This window comes from Podarcis liolepis (genome assembly GCF_965112155.1).
Source record: "Podarcis liolepis genome assembly, chromosome: Z".
Classification (NCBI taxonomy): Eukaryota; Metazoa; Chordata; class Lepidosauria; order Squamata; family Lacertidae; genus Podarcis; species Podarcis liolepis.
Window position 1 is genome coordinate 34,206,131 of NC_139570.1, and position 26,310 is coordinate 34,232,440.

General features: G+C 44.9%; 1 protein-coding gene across 3 annotated transcripts in view; it reads right to left on the bottom strand.

Moving 5' to 3' along the window:
* Positions 1-2,113: 2,113 nt before the first annotated feature.
* Positions 2,114-26,310, bottom strand: part of PRRX2 (paired related homeobox 2) — a 69,903-nt gene continuing 45,706 nt past the window's right edge. The window contains exons 2-4 of one of the 3 annotated variants that reach the window (XM_083485385.1): positions 6,575-6,759; positions 5,560-5,738; positions 2,114-3,835 (exon numbers count right to left, since the gene is read on the bottom strand). In XM_083485385.1, the coding sequence (XP_083341511.1) occupies positions 3,778-3,835; positions 5,560-5,738; positions 6,575-6,759 (422 nt within the window). In that variant the 3' untranslated portion in view covers positions 2,114-3,777. Of the gene's footprint in view, positions 4,368-5,559; positions 5,739-6,574; positions 6,760-26,310 lie in introns of all 3 variants that reach the window. The other 2 variants (XM_083485384.1, XM_083485383.1) reach the window with 2 other exon arrangements.

Here is a 26,310-nt window from a genome sequence, read left to right on the forward strand (position 1 = left end):
TCTCGCTAGTCCCAAGCTGTCTATTTCAACTCTGGGGGATTTCACTTAGAACAGAACTTGGTGGGCATGACTTCCAGAGGTGAGAGGTGGCCCTCCAGAGCTCTTTATCTGGCCCTCCAGATTGTGTGGAGTACTGTGGGAAGGAGGGAGAACCCTGCCCTGGTTTGCATCTCAGGCTGTGTCTCTAGTTCATTCTTGGCACATTGTTTGGGGAATTAGACACAGCAGAAGCTTGCTGGTAAGGAAGTTGTTCTGTGTTGAAGGGGAGATTAAAGGATAAGGAAACAGCCCCATCAAGGAGATACTGCAAGACTGAGCAGATGGAATGCAATGTGAACTAAATGCTTTCAGATTCAGCTGGGGGTGTAGATGAGGATCTGGCACACACAGCCTAACAGTAGTAGTAGTAGTAGTAGTAGTAGTAGTAATAATAATAATAATAATAATAATAATAATAATGCAAAAAGTGATTGCACTAAGCACAAACCAGTACATTTTTTAGAAAGTGAACAGTGTGAAGTCTTTCCTTTTCTCTGTCCCAAATGCCCTCTGCAAACAGAAAAACCAACCTTCAGAGTGGGGACCTGCAGCAAGAGTAACGCTATATGGGTAGATTTGACCAATCAGTTCTTAAGCCTCATTGCAAGGTCTTGAAAAGAGCTCTGCTGGCTCAGGTGAAAGGAATGGGAATCCTGCAAACAGGACCGGAGCGCAATAGGAACTCTCAATACTTGTGATTTGGAGTAACTGGCATTCAGAGGCATATTGCCCTCAGTGAATCAACCTTTCAGCCAGGGTCTGGTGCTCTTCAAATGTTTTGGGCTACAACTCCCATCGGTCTCAGTCAGCACAGCCATGTGATGCTGGGGCAGATGCATGCACAGCTGTGCAAACTAGGCGCTGGTGGAAGCAGTAGTCAAAAAAAGTTGGAAGCCAGCAAGTTGTCAGAGGCTGCCCTCTAGTGATACTTTGTGGTTATGTCAGGCAAATGTCTCCTCATTTTTGCTGTTGGCATTCATCTGTATTGGAAATCAATGGACTACACTTCCGGGGTGAAACAAACCACTGCTTTAGCAGCACAGAAGTGACTCCCCTGGAGTTCAAAGCCTGGGCAGTGCGGTCCAAAGGAAAGCAGAGCAAAATGTTGGGCACCAGGAGTTGCCTGAAGGAGGCGTACAAGGTGCCATTCAATAGGGACTCCACTCCAGATTTGTGTAGGGTTTAATCCTTAGCCTTTTCTTCTCCCAAAGATATCCCGCAAGTTAGCGGAGGTTTAGGATCAGTATTTTCCTTCTCCAAGATGGGCTCCTTTCCCAGGTTAACGGCAAGCCCCATCTGCCCCTTACTTGCCTCTACAGCACATGCAGAAACTGCCTTCTTGACCACGGGACACACAGTTGGTCTGGTGCACTAAATATGCTGGAGCCTGTCTTTGCATACAGGAGAAGACCCTAAGACACCGAGGGTTTGAGACTCATGGGATTGATGGGTCTCAGTGCCTTCTCATCTTTTAAAATACCTGTCCTGGAGCTCATCTTTCCAAGGAACTATTAACTGGTGTTTTTATTGTTGTTGTTGTTGTTCCAACCTGACCTGGGACCTGCTGGTGAAGGGCAAGCACAGTAGTAGTAGCAGCAGTAGTAATAGAGAGGTAGTATGGTGCAGTGATGGTGTAGAGAGTTGGACTAGGCCATGGGAAACCAGAGTTTAAGTCCCCTCTTGGTCATGATGCTCACTGGGGGACCTTGGGCTAGTCACTGCCTCTCAGTCCAGCCTACCTCTCAGGGTTGTGGGGATTAAACAAGGAGGGGTGCAGAACCATGTACACCTCCTTGAGCTTACTTTGAGGAAAATGTGGAGTATAGATGCAACGAATAAATAAAATTAATAATACCGCAGACAGGCCCCTTTCAGACTTTCTTTGCGGGCCTACCAGTTATAATTTCCATTTGATTTTTTAAAAATATTTCGCTCAGCTTGACTTTGAGTGGACTCCCCTGTCCAGGCTAAATGTGGCATGGGATATCGGCTCTGCCCTTCTCCATATAAATGCTCTCCTCCAAGTTAGCGATATGAGACACAACACAGTACGAATACCAAATCACAGAGGTGGTTTGAATGCGGCACGTAGAAACCATCTGATATTTATTTTATAAGCATTGAATTAAAAAAAACAAAAACAAAAAACAGTCAGATTTCACCAGCCACTATTATGTTCATGCCATCTCTGGCAGCCATTTTGAAACAAAGAGAGTTCCTTGAAACTCGTAGAGTTTGAAATAATTTGGAATCATAACCACCAACATTTTGAGTTGGGGAGAAATTGCAGAACTGGGTTTCTTTCCTCTAGCTCTTCCTGGTCTGTGCTGCTTTGCAAATCTCTTCCATCCCCCCTTTTTCCCCCCATCTGGTTTTTTAAAAAAAAATCCAAATGAAAATTTGACTTTTCATTATTTCTTTTGTGAACATTTTCTTGAGTCTAGAAGCTCATCCTGGAAACAAAAAACCAGCTCATTACCAACCGGGATTTGCAAAGCTCAAACTCCTCAATACCTCTTGCCCCTTACTTAGGCTCCTGTAGGCAGTGCGATTCCCCCTCTCCCTTCACTGGCAGGAGATTCTGTTCAAATTCTTTGGAGGAACAACCTGCATTTCCTCCTTATACACAATTCCATAGTCTCCAATTGCTATGAAAAAGCTGGGATCTTCACAAAAACCCTCAAGCCATCACAGCTCCTCTCTGACACGCAGAGTCCCGAATTCCCCCACCAGCAAATGGGCACATGGACGGGGTACGAAATGGTACAAAGAGAGTTGGTTTGATCCATCCCTCGTCGTCTTTTCTGGATCTCCTGTTGAGGGTCACACTGTTTCTCACTGACCACCCGAGCCAGAGGTGATTGGCTGCGAGGCGACAAGGGCAGAGGCTGATTGGAAGGCAGCATGACATGTACAAGTGGGACTCCATCTGTGATTGGCAGGAATGAGGTGAGGGTCCCTGGCTGCGAAAGATGTGCCAGAGGCCTCTGGGAGAAGGTGGATTGGGAAAATAAGCTAAGTGAGAGAGAGGTGGAGCTGTGTTCACCCTGGAATAGTTTATAATGCAGGTCACTGGCAGCGCACTGCTAGGACCCTTCCGCATTTCAGGGGTGCCTATCACCTCTCACCAACTCCCCTGTTTTGCACATCCTGTAGCCATTCTTACAACCACACGGCATACATACCATGTCAGCCTTCCTGGATTGGGGCAGAATGGCTGTAGGCTGCTGACAGAGGGCTCCAGGGGCTTCATTTTTTGTGATGAGAGTTTTGGGGATGCTTATGCCTCCAGGGTTTGAACGTGAATAGATGACAGTCTTGTGTCTTGGGGCATCCGATCCATTCAGCACTCCCTGCCTCTGAGTCCTGTCCCTCTCTGGGACTCAACATCCCATCAACCAATACCCTGCTCATCCTAAAGACACACACACACCAGTTTTTGAAAGCCAAAGGGCATGACCCTCAAATGGTGCACAACCTCTGTGGAAACCAGCAGAGTAAGCAGGGTATCTGACAATCCCTTACAGGACCACTCTGAGTTATTGTGAGTTCCCCTCTTATCTCCCAGAGGGTGTTTTTAAAGGAATGGGGTGTGCGCATTTGAGCAAAAAGGAAAAATGCAGCCTCTCTGTTATAGCAATGTTGAGTTGTTGTATACCCCCAAAATGCACACTTGTACCATGTGGGGCTGGATGAGTGAATACAGGTACAGCAGGTTCAGAAACTTTCATCAAGTTCTCAGGAGGTAAAGTTCTTCTCTTTCAAAACTTCAGGTGAACAGCTCTGAACTTTTGATCTGCTGAGAAAAGAAAGGGTGAAGTAACTGTAGGGCGATGTGCCTTTACACTTCTCACCGTCGCCTCTGGAGGGTTTGATAGTTTCTCTTGGCCACCCCATCTGCTAAAATCAAACCCTGCCAGAGTGTCTCATTCCTTCGTTCCTCAAAGCCAATGAATTTAATTTGGGGGGGGGGAGAAAGACATTGTGAACATCTGTCTTCCAGAGAGGACGTGAAAGAGACAAAGGGCAGAGTAAGAGAGACGGACAACGTATGAAGGTGTTGGTGTTGCTGGAGCAAGAATCATCAAGGTCTCGGCTGCCCAGCGGGGCTGGACTTTGAAGCAGGCAGGGGTGGAGATCCTGGCTGCAGGGGATGAGGCAGGCTTGCCTCTTCGGCACGACCCTGTGGTCAGTTCACTGTGGGCACCTGGTTCTGATGAAGGCTGAACTCTTTGGCTTTGAGGCGTAAGCTGGCAATGCTGTTGGCCATGTTGACCCCTTGGGTGGGCGTGGTGGGGCTGCTAGAAGTGTACGAAGGCACTGTGTTGCTGAGCCATGCGAGGTGGGGAGAGAGGGAAACAAAAAGAGTTATAAGTCTTAACAACAACTGTTGCTTGCTCAAGGCCACCCACCCTCTGCCCACGTCGCATCTCTCACCAGCCCTACTTCACATCAGATGTGTGGTGTTCCAGGGTTGGGGCAGGTGGGAAGAATGGGAGCTTTGTAGCCACTGATTCTTCTCACCCTTTGTGCTGTTTGGAACCAAAAATGCTGAAAGGAGGCAAGTTAGCCCCTGAAGATGGGCTCTAGGGTTACTCTGGAGAAGGGGTGTGGGAAGCTCACCAAGGAGTCATTCTGTCTGCTCCAAAGCTAAGCATTTAGTAACATCGACAACACAACAGGCTTCAGTTTCAAGATGAAGGTGTGGAAGTTCTGTTACGTTTTATGGAATTTCATGGAAAACTCCACTTAAGAAGATATTGGAGCACTCCAAACCATTTGAGCACGTGTGTGCACAGAAAATCGCAGACCTAGCTGAAAGGCAACACATGGAGATCTGCAGTGATAATTGAAATGCTCCCCTAATTATTGTACAATTATAACAGTATTGAGAAGGAGTGTGACTGTGACTTTCTCACACTTCTGAATTTCTCCCTACCCTACAGGTTCACACTTTCTTGAATGTTTTTGCTGGGCTGTAATATGTCCTGGAGCTCTGGTCATGGCTATTCGTTATCTAGGGGGAGGACAGAGAGAGGTGTGTGACTGTATTTTTAGCAGTACCAGTAAAAAGATAAACCCCAAACTTGCTTCTTGAGATCAGATTCTTTTTCTGAATATGTTGTGGGAGCCTATGCATATCATCTCACACACTTTCATCTCAATCCATCTTGCATGACTCTGGTTGCATGCATGCCTTCATTTGCAATTTCAGTAACTGACAAAGTTATGCTGCTCTCTGAACTGAATTTCTTTACAAATTCTTTTCCCCTTTGAAGTGGAGTAGCATGCTCTGATTTTAGACCATCTCTCTCCTCCTGCTCCCTTGCAAAATAAGCATTCTCTAGGCAACTGAAGCAACTTCAGTTTCCCTTCTTTTCTTGTCCCTGGTCTTGTTAGCACTTTTGTTTGAAAATGGATATAATTATTGTTGCTAATCTGCTTCATAGGTCTGTGTAGGAAAAGGGTCTGGGTTCTTTTCTGCACAGAAAGGAAAACTGAAGACTGCTCTAGACTTACCTGTATTGGGATGTTGTTGACCAAGAGAGATAGTCTGGGCTCAGGTTGGTTGGACGGGGGGCCATGGGTTGTTCGATGGCTGCATCTTGGCTGTAGGATTTGAGGAGCGATGCCGATCTGTTGGCAAGCATGGCCCTCTCATTTCGGCGAAATTTGGCCCTCCGGTTCTGAAACCATACCTGGCAGAGAGGAAGAGTGCTAGGATGTTATTTTAATCTGCAATTTGAGGAAGATAATACTGAGTAAGAACACAAGCCCATTCAGCTCAATATTGTCAACACTGATTGGCGGCAGCAGGTCTCCAGGGTTTCAGGCAGGTGACATTCCCAGTCCTGCCAGGAGATGCCACTAGGGGCTGAAGCCAGGACCTCCTGCATCCAAAGCAGATGCTCCAACACTGAGCTGCAGCCTTGCCTCTAAAAGAAGACGAAAGATTCCAGTCCTCACGGTTCTGAATAAATATGCATGGGCAGAATTAAACATGGGAAACTGTCTTAAACTGAGTCAGACCCTTGGAGTGTCTAGCTCAGTATGCTGGCAGTTGCTCTCTTGGGCTTCAGGCATAGTATTTTCTCAACCCTACCTAGAGATGCTATCAGGAATAGAACCTGGGACCTTCTGCATGTACAAGAGATGCTCTACCATGGAACTACAGGGAGCTTGAACACCCACAACTTCATTCCAGTCCCTGCAGGTGTACATCTCTGGAGAGATGGTTGCCTTCAACTATTCCCTTCTCCCTCTCTGTTAAGTTGTGGGTGAACATATCAGACAACACAGCGATTCTTCAAACAGCTCTTGTTTATTCACTGGCCAGAACAGAATGAACCGAAGGGTTCAGCCAGCCTGCTTATATAGAGCTCCACTAGAACGCAACAGTAGCCATTTTCTGTAACTATCCAATCACTGAACGTCACTTTCGATCCCTTATTTGCATATGTGGACCTGAGTGAAAACTATCTACAGTATCCCCCTGCTGGCCCAGGGTGAGAACTTCAGTACATAACACTCTCACCTGCACTCTGGCCTCGCTAAGGCTGACCCTCCGTGCCAACTCCTCCCGTACAAACGCATCGGGGTAGTGCGTCCTCTCAAAGACCCTCTCCAGAGCCTGGAGCTGGCTGCTGTTGAATGTGGTGCGGTTTCTCCTCTGCTTCTTCTTCCGCTTGGCAGAGCTGCGGGATGCACTCAAGCTCTCACCTGTTGGGGGACAAAAGAGAGGCAATGATGACGCCACGATGAAGTCACAGGAACATAAGAAGAGCCTGGTGGATCAGGCCAACAGCCCATTTCGTCCAGCATCCTTTTCTCACTGTGGCTGAAGAGTTTCCTATGGAAAACCAGCAAGCAGGATCTGAGCTCAAGAGCCCTCTCCCCTCCTATGGTTTCTGGCACTGGTATTCAGAAGCATTGCTGCCTCTGAATGTGGAGGCGGAGCATAGCTATCCATACACATCACACCTGGGTGGGCAGGAACTATACCCTTAATGTACCTGGAGAAGAAAAAGCTGAGAGATGATATGATAGCCATTTGGAGGGCTATCACATGAAAGAAATAATAGACTTGTTTCCTCCTGCTCCAGAGAGAAGGACTGTGGGAAATTGCAGTCATGCCTCTCACCTGGAAGGAAATTAACTCCTTTATTCATTCGCCTTTTTCACCATATGAACTCACTGAGATAGGAAGTGCCTGAGCTTGCTCTATACAAGCTCAGACCACGTGCTTAGCACTATTTCACTATATTTTGTATCCCAAGATTCCTGCCTGTGTTTAATTGTTGCTTCATGGAAAAAATGAATGAACCTGACCTTTGGAACCATAGCTGCCAACTTTCAGGTTTGAAAATAAGGGCTCAGCAGCCTTGAAAATAAGGGACCAGCAACATCACCTATCCCGGGTACACTCTACAGGATATCTAACAATCCGGGATAGCAGTGGGAAGCAGCGGAAAACGGCGCTGGAATAAGGGAATTTCCCACAAAAATAGGAAAGGTTGACAGCTATGTTTGGAACTTTGTAAGTAAAGCATGTTTAAACTTGCTAAAGTGTGCTCACTGCTAAGAGGGGTAGAAATGGGTAAGATCTGGTAGTGACTCAGGTTAGGATATTTAAAAGGTTTAACAACCTAAATCCCCACAATATTTTGCTGCTTGCTTTTGTGACTTTAAAACTCTGTTGTTGGGGGCTTTTTCTATTACCAGAGTTTGCTTGCCCTGCATTATTAATTACCCCACATGGGTGATTTGTATCTATCTATTCCCCCACCCACCCAAGGACCTGAACCAATGGATTCAAATTACAAGAAATGAGAGTCTGACTAAACATTAGGAAGAACTTTCTGGTGGTAGGAGCTGTTTGACAGCGGAACGGACTCCATCGGAAGGTGATAGACTCTCCTTCCTTGGAGGTTTCTAAGCAGAGATTGGATGGCCATCTGTCATGGGTGCTTTAGTTGAGATTCCTGCACATTGCAGAGGGGGGTGGACTAGATGAGTCTTTGGTTCCCTTCCAACTCTACTATCACATGATTCTATAAAATGCAGCCTAGGAAGGTGCAGTCCGCCAGAGAATGGTCCCTGGGCGTGTGTTTCAGTTTAAATTCTGTCCTGAAATCCTATACAGCAATTTTGCCTCCCGCTCCGTTATGCAAACATCTGGCTTCCATTTGTTCCCTAATGGCGGGAAAGAAAGTTATTTTGGAATTCACTTTTTTATTTAAAAAAAAGGAATAATTTTATGACATCCCCTTTGATTTTCAGCAGGGTTGCCCCAGATTCTTCTGCTGTGTGTCAAATCTAAGTGGCTGTGATGTGGCAAAGCGTTTTGCTTGCCTGGGTTGCTCTCTAAGAGATAGGTTGGGATTAAGGGCACAAGAGACTCATTCTAAAACAGGGGGTGGGGGGCTCAGCCCTTGGGGATGCATGCAGCCCCTCAGACCTCTCCACCTGGCCCTCAGAACCCTTCCCAGGCCACACCTTTCACTGCTTGGCACCCTCTCTTAGTGATTTTGTCCTGCAGGGATGTGTCTTTGAGCTGGTCATGCTTCTTGTCTGCCTGGATGGAGGATAGCATACCCTCAGACATTCCTCAGATGAAAACAGGGATGTTTCTCACTCTTCCCCCTCCCCAACTGAACCTACTCAACACTCTGCCAGCAGAGCATTTCCACCACCATGTTCCCTGCCTGTACCTCAAGAGCCATGCGTCAGCCATGGTGGCATATCTCTTCTTCCTCACCCACTCTCCAGCAGCCGCTATGAGCTGCCCAAGAGAGGAGGCTGGCATTTAAGGTGGCCATGGAGAAGCAGTTGGGCGCTCCCTTGCAGCTGCAGCTGTCGCCCAGGGCAAGCACTGGCTCATGCTCACCCCCAAGCTTGGCGGCAGTGGCACTGATGGGAAATAGGGACATTCTGAGACTTTATCTGCCTGCGGACTGCCTCGCCAGAGTGGTGCATGCTCTGGTTATCTCCCGCTTGGATTACTGCAACGCGCTCTACATGGGGCTACCTTTGAAGGTGATCCAGAAACTACAACTGATCCAGAATGTGGTAGCTAGACTGGTGACTGGGAGCGGCTGCCAAGACCACATAACACCAGTCCTGAGAGATCTGCATTGGCTTCCAGTACGTTTCCGAGCACAATTCAAGGTGTTGGTGCTGACCTTTAAAGCCCTAAACGGCCTCAGCCCAGTATACCTGAAGGAGTGTCTCCACTTCCATTGTTCTGCCCGGACACTGAGGTCCAGCACTGAGGGCCTTCTGGCGTTCCCTCACTGTGAGAAGCCAAGTTACAGGGAACCAGGCAGAGGGCCTTCTTGGTAGTGGCGCCTGCCCTGTGGAATGACCTCCCACCAGATGTCAAAGAACAACTGCCAAACTTTTAGAAGACATCTGAAGGCAGCCCTGTTTAGGGAACCTTTTCATGTTTGATATATTACGGTATTTTAATATTTTGTTGGAAGCCGCCCAGAGTGGCTGGGGAAGCCCAGCCAGATGGATGGGGTATAAATAAATTATTATTATTATTATTATTATTATTATTATTATTATTATTATTATATCAGATCAGAAGCTTTTGTAATTCCGGGGCTGTCCCTGGGCAATCAGGACACTTGGAGAGTTTGGGATAAAGAAAGGGGGATGCGTGCAAAAACTAATCCACTGTGCAAAGGGGAAAATTTGTATTGGTTGCTCTGTCTGCTTTTGCCTCTGGCTCCTCCCACCACTGGCATGTGCACCCCCCTACCCCCACCCCCCACCCCGGAAGAAAAATGTGGCCTTTGGACTGAAAAGGGTTTCCCACTCCTTCTCTAAAATAACTTGATAATTCCCCTCCCTTCCAAAGCGAATAGCCAGTTCTAAGCTTGCCCGCCTGCCTTCCTGGGGGTGAGACTTTCCAACTCTACAGTTCTATTATTCCTCTGGCACCTCTGCTTTAACCCTTCCTTCTCCTCTTATTCGGCTTAGCTGAAGGGGTGGAAATAGCCTGGAGTGCATTAGCTGTACATACCGCCAAAGAAAAATAAATGCAGCTCCTTTCTAGTTAGCTCTAACCTCTCTCTCCCCGAGAATCCCTTCCCCACTCCCTCGAAATAACAATTATGGTAAAACCTGACCCAGAGGCTGCAGACATCTCTAAGCAAATAAATAGGCTTTATTAATTAACACGAGTTCTTAGCAAACGGAACCGGTTCAATCTCAGGTGGTCTGAATTAGCAAAAGCAAACAAGGTGCTTAACGTGGATTTAACAAATTCACACTGACTCGGCCAGATTAGGAGGGATGTCCTTTGCCCAGAAATTGTTTGGAAAGGCAGGACCCATCACCCACCCCTTCTCCCAGGTCAGTTTTTGGAAACGAAGTGCTCTCCTTCACAGCTGAGATGAGAAACCTGTGGCTCTTGAGACATTGCTCAACTCTTAATTCCCATCAGCCCCAGACAGCAGGGACAAGGATAGTGGGATATGTATCTAGGTGAACCTTTCAATTTCATTTTTCTCTCTCTCTCCATTCTAAAGTTCAAGTTCTCCACATTTCCACTTCATGCAATTTTTCCAAAAATTCCTTATTCACCAGCATCTTAGTAATAATAATAAAAATATTATTTATTTATTTATTTATTTATTTATATGGTGTCCATCTGACTGGGTTGCCCCAACTACCCTGAGCAGCTTCCAACAAATTTAAAATATTGAACACAGTCACTCATTAAACGGCCTCAGCCTAGTATACCTGAAGGAGCATCTCCACCCCCATTGTTCTGCCAGGTCGCTGAGGTCCAGTGCCGAGGGTCTTCTGGCAGTTCCCTCATTGTGAGAAGTGAGGTTACAGGGAACCAGGCAGAGGGCCTTCTCGGTAGTGGCGCCCACACTGTGGAACGCCCTCCCACCAGATGTCAAAGAGGTAAACAACTACCTGACATTCTGAAGGCAGCCCTGTTCAGGGAAGTTTTTAATGTGTGACATTTTAATGTATTTATAATCTTTGTTGGAAGCCGGCCAGAGTGGCTGGGGAAACCCAGCCAGATGGGCAGGGTACAAATAAATTATTATTATTATTATTATTATTATTATTATTATTATTAACTTCCCCATACAGGCTGCCTTCAGGTGTCTGCTAAAAGTCTAATAGTTGTTTATTTCCATGATGTCTGATGGGAGTGTGAACTTACCCTAATATGCATTTTGTGTTTGTGTTTGTGTGTGTGTGTGTGTGAGAGAGAGAGAGAGAGAGAGAGAGAGAGAGAGAGAGAGATTTTGCCTAATGGGCACTTCTTCGCAAAGTGGTTTTCCCTGATATAATGCATTTTTGCAAGCCATTTTCACAAATGAAGCCAGGCTAGTGAAGGGTGTGAGCTGAAGAGGCACCCCAAGGCCCAAACAGAGGTAGCTGGAGGCCCCTCCAGGCCTGAGATTCTACATGCCTGCTCCAGCAATTTCCCATGGAAAAGGTGCCAGGACTGTCTCACGGTATATGGCTTTTTTTCTGCTTACGCTTGTGGAAAGGGGAAAATACGTGTGATGTGCCATAGCTAACCTCAAGCGGCTCTAAGTGCTAAAGCCGGCTTTTGGGGGAAAGAAATTGGAAGTGCATAACAACTTGGACAGAAATCAGATATCTTTGCTCAGTAGAAAGAAAATAAACTCACAAATCCTGGTCTTCTTCAAAGTGTTACATGGTTGTGCATCATTCCCAATCTCTGCTGAGTAGCAGAAAGATTTCAGGGGGTTCCAGGGTTGTGTTTCCATTGGGAAATCAAGGCACGGTGGAGACTAGTGTCTTTAAGAAATATGGTTTGTTGTACACATATTTACACCTGGGTCTACTTTGGGAGAGAGTTCAGAGTATTACGTATCAAGAGGGGCTTGTTCCCCACAGCAGTGCAGCGCTGGAGTCCAATGCATCCTGCAAACCATCTCTGTGCCTCTGTCCCAGGCGGCCAAGATGGTTCTGCCCTTCACAGCAACTCACCGAGTTCACCCCGTTCTTCCCCAACCGCTAAATTTCAAAAGGACACATTTTTCCTATAACCTCTCCCTCTCATCTCTACTATTTACTCGAAGTTCAGGTAAAAGAGGGTCAATGACTGGCCACTGTCAGGTAATTACACCTTGGACTCATCTGCATTGGCAAAGAAAAAGCGCTTTATATGCGTTGTGTTGTAAATAAAAATATGCCCTTTTCCCTTATGGGGTTCCCAAGAGCCCATATAGAGTCCTTACATAGGTTCCCTATTGGTAGGAGAAAATAACAGAGGCCAACCAGAGAATATTGAGAAGCAAAGCAGCTAGTAAGCTTGATCTTTATTGATCTGTTGCAACAGGGTACCCCCCTCACACGCAGGAGAGGAAGAGGACCCAGAACAATGGCCTGCAAGGCCTTATAAAGACTTTTGAAATTCCCCTTCTCTAGATCAGGACCACCCCCAGAAACATTATGCATACATCACAGAAGGGGTGTAACCTAAGACCACCCCTCAGATACATCCCACCTACATCACAGAAATTTAAATGTTGTTTTTCTCTTCTCCTTGTTTATCTCCTGTCTAGCAGGTTACTTGATTGGATTTTCTGGGGAGCCTGGCCATTCTTTTGTAATGCTAAAATACTTATTTCCTGGGCCAGGTCACAGGCTCACACCTTATTCAAACACAGATTAAAGGAAGAGACAATGGGGAGGCTTTTCCATTTTTAACCTTGCAGAGACAGGATTTGGTCAGTTTAGGAATCAAAATGGTTCCAGGTTTGCCTTCCTGTACTGATCTATGTATGTGCAGTTATGAACATTACTATATATCTAAAACCATAAAATTCCTATCACAATATTCCCCCCTTTGGGGCTAGAATTTTTCTTAAAAATTTTTGCCCCACAAATAATAACATCGTATGTTGTAAATGGATGTCTTTGTATGAATATATCATATAGAAATAACACATGTTGCATTTTGCTACTAAATTACTTGTGGCATTCTAACACTTTGGGAGAGACCATTTACTCAATAGTGTTCTATGCTTTACACCTAGCAGGAAGGTAAGGTCCACTAATGACTGAAAAGTGCAGTTTGCTTCCCCCCCGCCATTTTTGTGTTCTCAGGTGTCAAGGTAGCTCTTCTGTGGTCTCACACTGACATAGTGCTACAGCAACACATCCTGTCTGTTGAATCCCCTCAGGGCTTTCAATTAACCAAGTTGCCTGGCATTCACCATAGCTGGCACAGGTTTGGGCATCTCGTGAGGGAGAGGTCTTCGCCTTGGCCTTTAGCTATGGGATTTTATTATAGGCTGTGGTCTTGTACTCATGGAAGTTGCTCACTTGCACTTAAAGGACCGAAAAGCTAATTGCAGCCTGGATACACTTGTCCAATTCAAACTGAGTCCAATTTGAATTTATCTTGCCCCATGGTTCTCAACTCTTCAAACCAATCTGTTAAAAGAAAACCATTCTTAACAAGGGCAGTTGTCCAAATAAGTCAATTTAAGTCTATAAGGGATCATTCCTGCTAAACCAAAGCATATCCACCTTCATGTTTCTTAGAAGCTTCTCCTTGGTAAAGCAAGTTTAGGGAAAGTTGGCAGAGTGCCAGGTGGAACAATGAAATGTGGTTATAAATTGAGCTAAACATTGGACTACACAATAGTGTGAGCTATTAGAAAGTATAAAATGCATGAGAATTCTCCATTGGTGTGTAAGCAATAAGACATTAAATATAAAAACAGTTACACACAATAAATTGCCCCCCTTTGTGGAAATCACACTGTCAGACACATTTCAACATTCTTACATAATAACACATAATACAAAAAAAAATAATAATTAAATATCTGTTGCATATCTTGACACAATTGTGATCTTTTACGTATGTATCTTTTGAATCCTGGAGCACAGTCTTAAGGTTCAAGTGAAAAAATGTCCTTGCAATTCAACTCCTCCCCCCTTTGTCAGGTCCACTCCCCCCCCCCGGCAGTCTATATCCTTTGAAAGAGATAGCTGTGGGCACTTTGAAAACTCTGGCGTTGCAGGTCTTGTGATGGCGAAGGGGTTGTTGCTGCTTTTCATCATTGCACATCTGTAGAAGTGATATCCTGTAAGGGGGCAGGGTTTTGGGGAGACTTAAAAACACAGTTAGACAAGAAAGAGGCAAAAGGCAAAAAGGATGTCCTCCAGTTTCCATGGGAAGCTGCAAATAATAAAAAATCTTAGCACATTAAGCATTTTATTTATTTCAATATTATTATCACATTTCCACATAATTACTGTTATTATCTGCTAAGTTTGTTTGCTTCCTTCACTTAATTTTTGTTGTTGTTGTTCTTTTCATATTATCAAATAAAAAATTACTCCACATGTAGAGAAAGAGAACTGTAAAAATACAAGAAAGGTTAAAAAATAAAAGGAAAGCAAAAAATTAGATTACCAGTTAGATGAAAACAAACTTGACACAAAAACATCAGATTCAGAAAATAACTATTATTAAATAGTACAAAGATATTATCAAAACCACACATATGGGAAAACAATGGGGAAAACTTAAACTTCACCATGTGCTATCCAATAAAAGAACTTCATGAGACTGACTTTCAACATGTGATGAACATGTCCCCAAAGTAAAACACAAACACACAAAATGAGCTATGAGGAACCAAAAATAAATAAATGCTAAGACACACAATTAATAAGTAACCTGAAGTAATCTGTTTTGGCATTCTAACATCCCAAATGAAAATAAAAGTGTTTCTTGATGTGACATCAACAGCTGTAATGTTAATACTGGGAAATGAGTTAATACCAAGAAAAAATGAATGGCAATTTTAAAGTTGTGCAAGTAACTTGCACTAGCCAAAATGACAGAATTAATAAATGCTCAGGCAAAAGGTAAACAATACCATTCCACAAACAATGTTTGGTTGTGCTTCGATTAATTTCATATATATAATGGAAGAACTGATAAAATGAACTTAATAAACGAAAACAAATTATTTGTAACCTAAAAAAATGTCAAAGCCACAAAGAGAAAGAAATCAACCAATATAGCAGGGATTCAGACTTGTTTTGCTGAACAGAAAGAAAGTGACTGTTTGGCTTTTAGGGAAGAAAGACAAAAGAGAAACAAATGCAATTACTTTTTATAGAGTATTTAAATCACTGTTTGCATCCCCTCATTATCATTTGTGCTGTGGGAGAAAAGAAAGGACACTCTGTTAAAAAGGAAAATTATTTCATGTGAGAGGTCTGTCAGGAAATGCTGTTCCTAAAATGTATAGGCATATACACACCTGTTGAAAGGGAAAATTATTTCATGTGAGAGGTTTGTCAGGAAATGCTGTTCCTAAAATGCATAGGCATATACACATACACACAAAAAAACTGTTATAAAATTTAAATCCCATGGGGGGGGGGGAGAAACTACTCAAGAGAGGAACTCACAGTGGGAGTGCTTTGATATTTACCTGTGAAAAGAATTTGGCATGTCCAGTACTTAACTATTGTCTTAAGTAGCCCTGGAGCAAAACACATTAAGGGTGATTTCCCTGATGGTTCCAAGTTTTCTTTTACATTTGGAAGAAACCTCCTCTTCCCCCCTTACAGTTCCCCCCTTCCCCTCTCTCTCTTCTTTAGCTGATCTAGCCTCTGTGCATGTGCAGAGTTCATGTCTCAGCAAACCTTTTATACCATTGAAAATGTTGCATCTTTTGGCTCAATTAGAATAAGGAAGGGAAAGGTAAGGAGTAGATTTTAAAAATAGGGTTAGATTTTAAAACAAAAAAGAAAAACTCAGCAATTCAAGTATTCACAATTCAGCCCAAGCAAACGTGACTGCTTCCTTTATGTACAGGAAAGGGCTAATATCCCTCTGGCCATTCGCGGAACAATCAACCGCTCTCTTATTTATGAGTAAAAATGGCCAGAGAGTTAGAATTCATAGGATTTTTTATTTAATTTTTTTAACATTCTCAGTCATGGTCAAGGCTAATTCTACTTAACTATATGAATTTTTATGTGCTTAAACTTTGAGTAGACCTTTAAGTCTGATTTTTGTAAATAATAGACAAAATGATAAACACTAATCACTTAAATGCCTGATATCACCAGTTCTGCTTCAAACATCACGAGCAATCTGGGCTGAATTTCAACACATCAGCTACAAATTGGGAAAGTTGAAAGGGACCTGGGGTCATCTAGTCCAACCCTAAAATACAGGGTTCATAGCAAGATTTGTACTACCAGAAACACACACATACTTATGTACACAGACACAACTGGGGAAGAGATCACAAGCCATGCGCCTATCACAAACCATGCGCCTATCATGTACTAAGGAAAAGGAAAATAAAAGTACCCAACCCTTTTAGCAGATCTTGAAGCTAGTTTGAGTGAGAGTTTACTTCCTTAGACTAAAGAGTGCAAATTCCTATAGAAATTATCTTTAAAAGAAGATTGAAGTTAACAATTTTCCTAAGATAGGGAGAGGATCTTTTATAAAGCAAAGTTTAAACAGCCATAGATTTGATTTAAAAGGAATACAAGAGTGAACAATTTTTCCTGAACTTGCAGAGGAATAGTAAGCCTAATCTATGCCCCCCCCCTTTTTGCAGTTTCCTTTAAAGGAAGCATACTCGGGAGTAAATTTACCTGGCACAGAATAAGAAGGAGAAGGGGAAAAAACCCTGAAAGAGACAGAATGAAACAAGGGGGGGCATTTTCTAAGGAAAAAAAAAAGGCCAGGACATCCTATTGAGACTGATATCAGGAGCCTTACAATAACTCTTCTGTCCAACCAGATCAAAGTTAAAACTGGACTCAGATATTTTTCTTAGAAGGAACACCATACTTTCATAGGCATATGCTTAATGAAATACATACACTGCATTTTAGCTTGAGAGAGCAGTTGGCTCAACTAGGCTTTTGCAGCAGAAACATTAGGTTAACTTAGACTGGAACACAGGTGTACTCTCAAACTCAAAAGTTACAACACAACATCATTTACCATTAGACTTAAAATCACCCCCCCCCCCCACTGAAACTAGAGAAAGGAGGTGGGGTAATCCTCCTTTCAGAACACAAGTAGCACGTATACAGGATTTTACCACTTGGGAGAAAAACTCTCTTTTAGAGCCTCTCTCAAATAACAAACATTTGCACACTTCATTCTCCATTTTGTCTTGTTTTTAAGACTGATAAGGCTCAACATGGCTTCCTTAGATTTAGAATTTGGAGCAAGCTTGCAATTTTATTTTAGATGGTACATTTAAGATAAGCAGCTGCTGGATGTTACCTAGGTACAATTTAAACACAGGAAAAACGTTTCTTAAACACAAACTGTCAGAGTCCAGGCGGGAAGTAAGCACCAATTGGGCTTCTTTCACGCCAGGGGTCTGAGGACTATTTTTCTTTTGACTGAGGTGCACCCATTTTCAATTAAAAGGGATTTGGACCTGGGCAAAACTCTGAAGGGTCCGGAAAAGCGGAAACCTGGACAAATCTCCGAGGGGGGAAAAACCTGGGGATACCTGGACAAATCTCCGAGGGGAAAAACCTGGGGATACCTGGACAAATCTCCGAGGGGAAAAACCTGGGGATACCTGGACAAATCTCCGAGGGGAAAAACCTGGGGATACCTGGACAAATCTCCGAGGGGAAAAACCTGGGGATACCTGGACAAATCTCCGAGGGAAAAAACCTGGGGATACCTGGACAAATCTCCGAGGGAAAAAACCTGGGGATACCTGGACAAATCTCCGAGGGAAAAAACCTGGGGATACCTGGACAAATCTCCGAGGGAAAAAACCTGGGGATACCTGGACAAATCTCCGAGGGGAAAAACCTGGGGATACCTCACTTAATCTCTATTCTACAACCCACAGCAACCTCCCTGCCTTTTACAATCTAACTCAGAGTCCCTACTGAACGCTTGCACACTTGCAATGCCAGATTGAGACTCTGGAATACAAAAGATGGAAAGGAATTCAGCGCCCTTGCGTTCTCTGTTCACAGGTCATTTCTAACAAAGATCGCCATGGCAGAGGTGCGGCTGCGCTGGGAGTTATAGTTTTGGGAATTATAGTTTTCAGTGCAGAAGAAATTGCACGACCTTTCTGGGCAAAACTCCGAAGGAATAGGTCGGCATAAAGAATTAAGTGAAAGAAGTCACACACAACCCTTGCCTGGCCATACTCCGAAGGGCTAAGGCTGGTGTTGAGATCGAGGGGACAGAAAGGAGGAGAAGGCAATTTTTAAAGTGAGGAAAGAAGTAAGGATTTGAGAAGTATAGGTTGCTGTGGTTTGCAGAATCCCACCCCACTACCCATTTTTCCTACTCATACTCACTTCGCAAGCGCTGTCCTGGTGATCCCGGGATCTCTTGACTGGTTGTTTAAGGCCGGCCTGATCCAAGCTTTGCTTCCTCTGGTTAGCCCCGCTGAACTCCAAGTTATTGCCAGACCCTGGGACCGATGGAAGACTGGTTATTCCTCCTGGCAAACTGCCTGGTGCGCGCTGGATAACCAGTCCTTCCTCGTCCCCAGAATCCGGGTAACCAAAAGTCCCTTCGTGCGTGGTCGCCATCTGTTGTAAATAAAAATATGCCCTTTTCCCTTATGGGGTTCCCAAGAGCCCATATAGAGTCCTTACATAGGTTCCCTATTGGTAGGAGAAAATAACAGAGGCCAACCAGAGAATATTGAGAAGCAAAGCAGCTAGTAAGCTTGATCTTTATTGATCTGTTGCAACAGGGTACCCCCCTCACACGCAGGAGAGGAAGAGGACCCAGAACAATGGCCTGCAAGGCCTTATAAAGACTTTTGAAATTCCCCTTCTCTAGATCAGGACCACCCCCAGAAACATTATGCATACATCACAGAAGGGGTGTAACCTAAGACCACCCCTCAGATACATCCCACCTACATCACAGAAATTTAAATGTTGTTTTTCTCTTCTCCTTGTTTATCTCCTGTCTAGCAGGTTACTTGATTGGATTTTCTGGGGAGCCTGGCCATTCTTTTGTAATGCTAAAATACTTATTTCCTGGGCCAGGTCACAGGCTCACACCTTATTCAAACACAGATTAAAGGAAGAGACAATGGGGAGGCTTTTCCATTTTTAACCTTGCAGAGACAGGATTTGGTCAGTTTAGGAATCAAAATGGTTCCAGGTTTGCCTTCCTGTACTGATCTATGTATGTGCAGTTATGAACATTACTATATATCTAAAACCATAAAATTCCTATCACAGTTGTTCAGGCAGGATAACACTGTGACACCAAATGGTGCTGTGGAGTTCTGTTTTTGCCAACCCAATTTCTCATGCAAAGCTTACAACTGTGGCTTTTAACTGAAACACTTCTTTGATGTGCCTAGATCCAGCCCTTGATAGTCCTTCTCCCCAGGAGATTTCCTGGTTTAGCCTGCATTTTAAATCTAGCGTCTGGCATCTTCTCTTCAATGCTCTAAGTATTATCTAAATGTTACCATTTCTTGGTTTCTAACATTCCCTAACTAGCAGTTACAGGTATCCTTTCACCCCAAAACTCTTGTTACCCCAGATCTGCAACAAAAGTTTTGAACCATATGGCTACTTTCCTGTAGAGCAAAGGTGGGCAGTCTTTTCCCCACCTAGCTCCATACCCAATGGTAGGCAAGACCACAGCTGGAAGGGGATGGAGACTCGCCCCTTTCCTCTATTTTTCTGCCACTTCCCTTCTCCCTCTTTTTTCTGTTTCTGCCACTCCTTTTCTCTCACACACATCCTTTCTGCCACCTCCCATCTATCTTGCTCACTTTCTTCACCGCCTCCTTTTTTCTCACACTCCCTTTCTGCCTCCCCCTTCTCTCTCACACGCAGGATAGGTTAAATCCTCTTCTCTGGTGCCAGGGCCCTAATCCAACTTCCCTCCCAGTGTTATGGGATCTAATCTCTGGCCTGACTCCTCTTATCTAGCTTGGCCCTTAATGAGCACACTAAGTCTCTAACGAAACATCTGTAAGAAACGTCATAGGTCTTTCATCTTCCTCTCTACCACCTAAATCCTGACCTTGATGTTCATGGAGCATTTTTATTTCATTTTATTCTTTTAACTGGTGAATTTGGAATGGGAAATATGTTACTACAGGTTCTGGATGCCAGAGTTTGTGGGTGTAAGTCACCCACAATCCTTGGGTTCAGTAAAAGTTATAATTTAATGAGGTTTGGCTAAATTGTGCCCAACTCAATTTATGCTATTAAGCCGGGCTAGTTTGGCAGAGATAGCTGGATGAGGGCCTTGGAAGAACAAATGCTGATAATGGCTGAACTGTTAACCGATTAAGAAGGCCATTAACAGAGATTGGTGGAAATGGTGAGAGCCCCTCTGTGAATTGAGGTGTCGTTAGTTAGCAGAGACAAAAGGCTAGCTTTTCAGGAGGGGGGGGGAATTGCAGTGGGTACTGACATAAGTGAACAGGAAGAAGTGTCATCTTTGCAAGCTGTAGGGGGGGGGGACCAGAGCAGGAGGGGAAAGGTCTGTTTTATGCTGTAGACAGGATCAGATATGATGTTTAGGGTCTCTTGGAGTCTGAGGCTGCAGCAATGAGAGGAGGAGCACAACCCTCTGGGGATTTGAATGCTCTGAACTCTCTCCATCTAGATGCAAAATAAAAAAAATAATACCCCTCCCCACCTTCTCACTATATAGAAGGATCTGGCAACTTCTGTTTCAGTGTATCTGAAGAAGTGTGCTTGCACACGAAAGCTCATACCAAGAACTAACTTAGTTGGTCTTTAAGGTGCCACTGGAAGGAATTTTTTTATTTTGACTATGGCAGACCAACACGGTTACCTATCTGCATCTAGATGCAGATTGTATGTTGTTGGCATCCATCTGTCTTGAGAGACAATGGAGTGGGCCTGGGGTGTGTGAAGTCAAACTGCTGCATTAGCAGCACTGAAATGACCTCTCTGCAGTGCAAGCATGGACAGTGTATACAGAGGTCCTAGGCTGACCAGACAACAAGACCCCACTCTCAGCCACACTGATGTGGTCCAAAGGGAAGCAGAGCAATACATTTGGCACCAACTTGGCTACAGGCGTTTCCAAAGGAGGCGTACAAGGCGCCATCCAACAACCTTAGGGATTCCACTCTGGATTTGAGTAGGGTTTCCTCCTTAGCCCTTTCTCCCATAGATGTTCCACAAGGCAGCAGAGGTTTAGGATCAGTTTTCCTTCTCCTAGAGGGGCTCCCTTCCCAGGTAGACAAGCCCCATCTGCCTCTCACTTCCCTCTACAGGATGTGCTGTATATTTGTGTAAGTAATCCATATATCATAAAGACACTGCAGTCTCTGCTTTGCCTCTTTGTTCCAAAAAGTAAACCAGATCCTGACAAGTGCTCGTGGCACCCCTGGAATCTCATACTGCTCAGAGGTTGCGGTGGTGTGTCACACTGGTGTAAGAAGTGGGATCTGTGTTTTCTAGAGGAAAAGGGCTGAGGGCTAGATGTTCCTGAGCCGAAATGGAGGGAGAAACAGCAGCATTCCTACAGCAGGTCATGTTGGTGCTCCAGCAGCAGGTCGAGCAACAGATGCAGCAAGAAAACCAGCAGTTTTATAAAACAGAGCAGCAGCCGGCAAAGTGGCAGAGAAGCCTCTGTGGAGAGGAAAACATGACTCCAAGCAAGGTGAGTGCTCTGCCAGATGGAAAGATGCTACAAGTGCTGGAGGTGACCCAGGATTTAGGCACAAACTATTTTGAGCTTTGTATGAAAATGCTCAATCTAACTCAGGGTGGTCCTGGGGTATAGTATTATATTCCAAGTGAAATCACAGTACTACTTCTGGACATGGGGGGGGGCAAATTAATTCTCATTCTTTCTAGGTCAGATATCTGGCAAGGCAACGTTGTTTTGCCTGAAACCACACATTCAGGCTGGAGCAGAGACAGACTCTCGGGTTTTCTTTTTCTTCACTTTATAGTTCTAAAGAATAGCTGCTTGTAGGGGTGGGATTCACTTGGTCTGTTTTTCATGGCGGACTGACTTCACCCAACATTCCCGCACTTGTTTGTGGATCTGAACATGCCTCCTAGTCATATGACACTCCTGATTTTGTAGTGTACTTTGAGCATGCAAAAAAGGCTGCATGAAAATATGTATTATTGCATAAAAGAATCACAGGAAGTGCACGGTGTGTTTTTTTGTTTTACTTGCGAGTGCACCAGAAAGCATTGGAAAGTATGTCTTACATATAAAAGGTACACAAAGTGCACATGACAGAATGGCATGCAAAGAAACAGGACAGAACAGGACGGAATGAGATGCAACAAAATAGAACGGGACAGCAAGAAAACAGAATGGGTCAGGACACACTGTCCTACTACAAAATGCAACAGACCTATGACTGTGTGCCACTGAGACCTAAACAGGATGGAATTAACTGCTCAGTCCATCCCTAACTGATTCTGGTGTAGACAATCTTCCTACATGGAAATGAATCTTCTCTCTCCATGGCTGGATCTACACTGATCTGGGAAAAATAAAGCGTGTTTAAAACCCCCCAGTAATATAGCTCTCAATTTAATTTCCCATTGACGACAGATCACTGCTCTACAGCCCTCTCTGGTGTCACATTTTTATAACACGTTTTAACTGACCAGTGTAGATTAGTCCCATGTGTCCTCAAAAGTTAAGTCCTTCTGAATTCAACAGGGCCTACTCCTAGTTTAAGAGTGCTGCTGTCACTGAGGCTGGTAATGTGGAACCTCAGGCCTGGAGGCCAGATGTGGCCCTCCAACTCCTGTCTATATGGTCCTCGGGAACTCGCTCTATCCCTTCCCCAGTCCAGCCCCCTCTCCCCTTTGATGGCCTTGCTCCACAAACGTTCTTGAGTGCTTTGGCTAGCTGGAAGGCATCCCTCAATGGGATTATGCCTCTTGCTTGTCAGGATGGGGAGGTGTGTTCATAGTAATGTCTGAATTCTCCATGACTTGAACAGTAGCCTATTTCACAAAGGTAAAAGTAATGTTTGTTGCTCTACCTACAACTTCTTTTTTTTTTGCTTCTGGATGACTCCACCCACTACTGTCATGCAGCCCCCAGAACGTTTCCCACAAGGGAACATGGCCCCCAGTCTGAATTAAACAATTCCTCAATGCTGATTTAGAAGCCCAATCAAAACAAAAAACTTTTCAATTTGATTTTAGCTGATCGTCTCCAACTTTTGGCCTTTCACATTTTATTTGCTGCTTGTTGACTTTGGACTGCTGTTGGGGGTTTTTTATGCTTCACCCCCAATGCAATTATTCCTGCATTGCAAGGTTAGACTGGATGGCCCCCGTTGTCCCTTCCAACTCTACAATTCTGTGATTCCATGTTTCTACCCATCCCCGGAATCTAAGCAGTTTCTCTAAATGCTTTCATGAAAGGGATAATTATAATGACCTGTCTCCTGCTAAATAGTCCAGCAAGTTCATGCTACTGTGTTGAAAACCTGCTAAACCCACTAGTGCAGCAGAGGCAACTCTGCAGCCTGAAAAGTGGAGATTTCCTTGAGTCAAGGAAGAGAGAAGTTTTTGTAACTTCTGCTGGTCTCCTTTATGTGGGGGGAAAGACCCTAAATGGCTACTAGTCATAATGGCTATATTCTCCCTCCACTTTCAGAGGCAATATGCAAGTCACTGGGATTGTGAGTGTGGAGAGTTGCTGTTATGCTCAGGTCCTGCTTTTGGGCTTCCCTTAATAGAAAACGGAAATGGCCTCAGCCCAGTATACCTGTAGGAGCGTCTCCACCCCCATCATTCTGCCCGGACACTGAGGTCCAGCTCCGAGGGCCTTCTGGCGGTTCCCTCACTGTGAGAAGTGAGGTTACAGGGAACCAGGCAGAGGGCCTTCTCGGTAGTGGCACCCACCCTGTGGAACGCCCTCCCATCAGATGTCAAAGAGATAAACAACTACCTGACATTCAGAAGACATCTGAAGGCAGCCCTGTTCAGGGAAGTTTTTAATGTGTGACATTTTAGTGTATTTTTTGTCTTTGTTGGAAGCCGCCCAGAGTGGCTGGGGAAACCCAGCCAGATGGGCGGGGTACAAATAATAAATTATATTATTATTATTAGGCATCTGGTTGACCACTGTAAGAACAGGATGTAGGATGATGAGCAGGTCTCCAGCAGAGCTCTTCTTATGCTCTGCCTCTATCATTGAAGGCAGTAGGTCTCTTAACAGACCATTACTGGGAATCACCACTAGGAAGACTGACTTTACCCTAATATCCTGCTTGAGGACTTCTCTGAAGAAGTGTCTGGTTGGCCCCTGTGAGACTGAAGTGCTGGCCTAGGCGAGCTCCTTTTGGCCTGAACCCACAGGCAGGCCTCTTCCTCTGGATGTCTATTATGATAGCAGAACCTCCATGCCCAGAAGCAATCTATCCCCCAAATGCCAGTTGCTGGAATTCACAGGTGTTGCTGTTGTACTGAAGTCTTATTTGCAGGCTTCCCAATTGGAGCATCTGGTTGGGCACTGTCAGAACAGGCTGCTGGGCTAGATTGGGCCCCATTCACCCTCATTCAGCAGCTAGGCTCTTCCCATTGTGACAGCAGAACCTCCATGCCTGGAGGTAGTCTACCTCTGTATACCAGACGATGGGGAAGAACAACTGGATATTTTCTGCTGCACTTGGGTCTTGCTTAGGAGCTTCCCACGTCTGTTATGACATCTGGTTGGCCATGGTTAGAGTAAGATTATATGGGCCACACTTTGGCTTGATCAAACAGCCAGGCTCTTCCTATATCCTTGCATTTCTGCCTTAATCTTGTGCCCATTCTGCCAACCAGGAGACCCCTGGCTTTCCTCTGTCCACACTTCCAGCTTCCCCCTGACTTTGCTGCTCTGTGCTTCGTTGGAGGAAGCTCCCCCCCCCCAGCCTGCCTGCAGCCCGCCCTCCACAACCCCGTGGCTTCCCATGTGCGTTCCAGTTTCCCTCGTGTGAGGCCTGGAGCAATTCAGATTCAGTGGCCGGGAAGGACGGCGCCTCTCCACATCTGGTTCAGCGCGAGAGGCTGGCGCCGACCGTAGCCACAGACTTCAGTTGGGGAGAGAGACACAGACTTTAATAGGCTCGTACAATTCGCTTCCTCAGCTATCGCTGTGACTGAAAAGCTGCTTTGTTATATTTCAATTCTACACACACACACACACACACACACTCCCCTCCGTGTATATATATGTATATATATATATTCCAAGAGGGGTTGGAGGGAGGGAAACTGTGATGGCATTTCTTCAGGATGGATACAAGTTCATGGTATGAAAGGGGCAACAAGCATTATCATCTTAGCTCTCTCTAAGGAGATGGGAGATTTGTAGGGGGGGGGGGGGACAGACACAAAAGCCTCTGAATATTCTGCAGACGGAGAAGATTCCTTGAAACCCATACGCTGCCAGGAGCCAAAGGCTGCTTTAAAGATACCAACTCGCAAAAATAGGGTTTGCTTCATCCACTGTGCCCACACTGATATCTGGACAATCCGTAGGAGGAATTTATTTATTTATTGCTTTTATACCCCCCACCTTTCTCTTCCATGAAGCTCAGAGTGGAGTTTTCCCCTTCCTCATTTAATCCCCACAACAACCCTGTGAAGCAGGCGAGGCTGAGAGGCAGTGACTGGGTCCAAGATCACCCAGTGTGAGCTTCATGGCCTCCCTGGTCCTGGTCTAACCTTTGTGCCACTATGCCACTATTCTAACCACTATGCCACACTGCCTTTTATATATGGAGTGCTGAATATTGTTTCCCTATGAACAGAGACATCAAAGAAGGCTTCAGTCTGCTTGAATAGACACAGCAGTGTTCTGGCTGTTCCTAGGAAGTGGAGAAGGGAGCAGGAAACAGATTCTGTGCATCCTCAGAGGCATCAGTGATTCCAAGCCATTTTGGCAGGGTTGCCAGGCCAGGAGCATCCTAGGCCCTGAAATTTCAGGGTCCAAACCTGAGACCTAGCGATATCCTACGTGATGGCATGGAGGTGGACCTTGGAGACGGTGGTTAATGGAGGGGAGCAGAGGAACGCAGCCCCACCCCCCAAACATCTATGCTATAATTTGAAGGTCACTCCTGCTGGGATGAAGCTTGCAAGCTGCATGCACAGCTTTAATAATTTATTAATTATTACTATTACTAAAAACACTCTTGCCCATCTAGAGGGGGGCAGGCAAACATGGAGACTTCAGGTGAGGCCTGGAGGTTTGGCAACCACACAGTGGTACGTCGGGTTACAGACGCTTCAGGT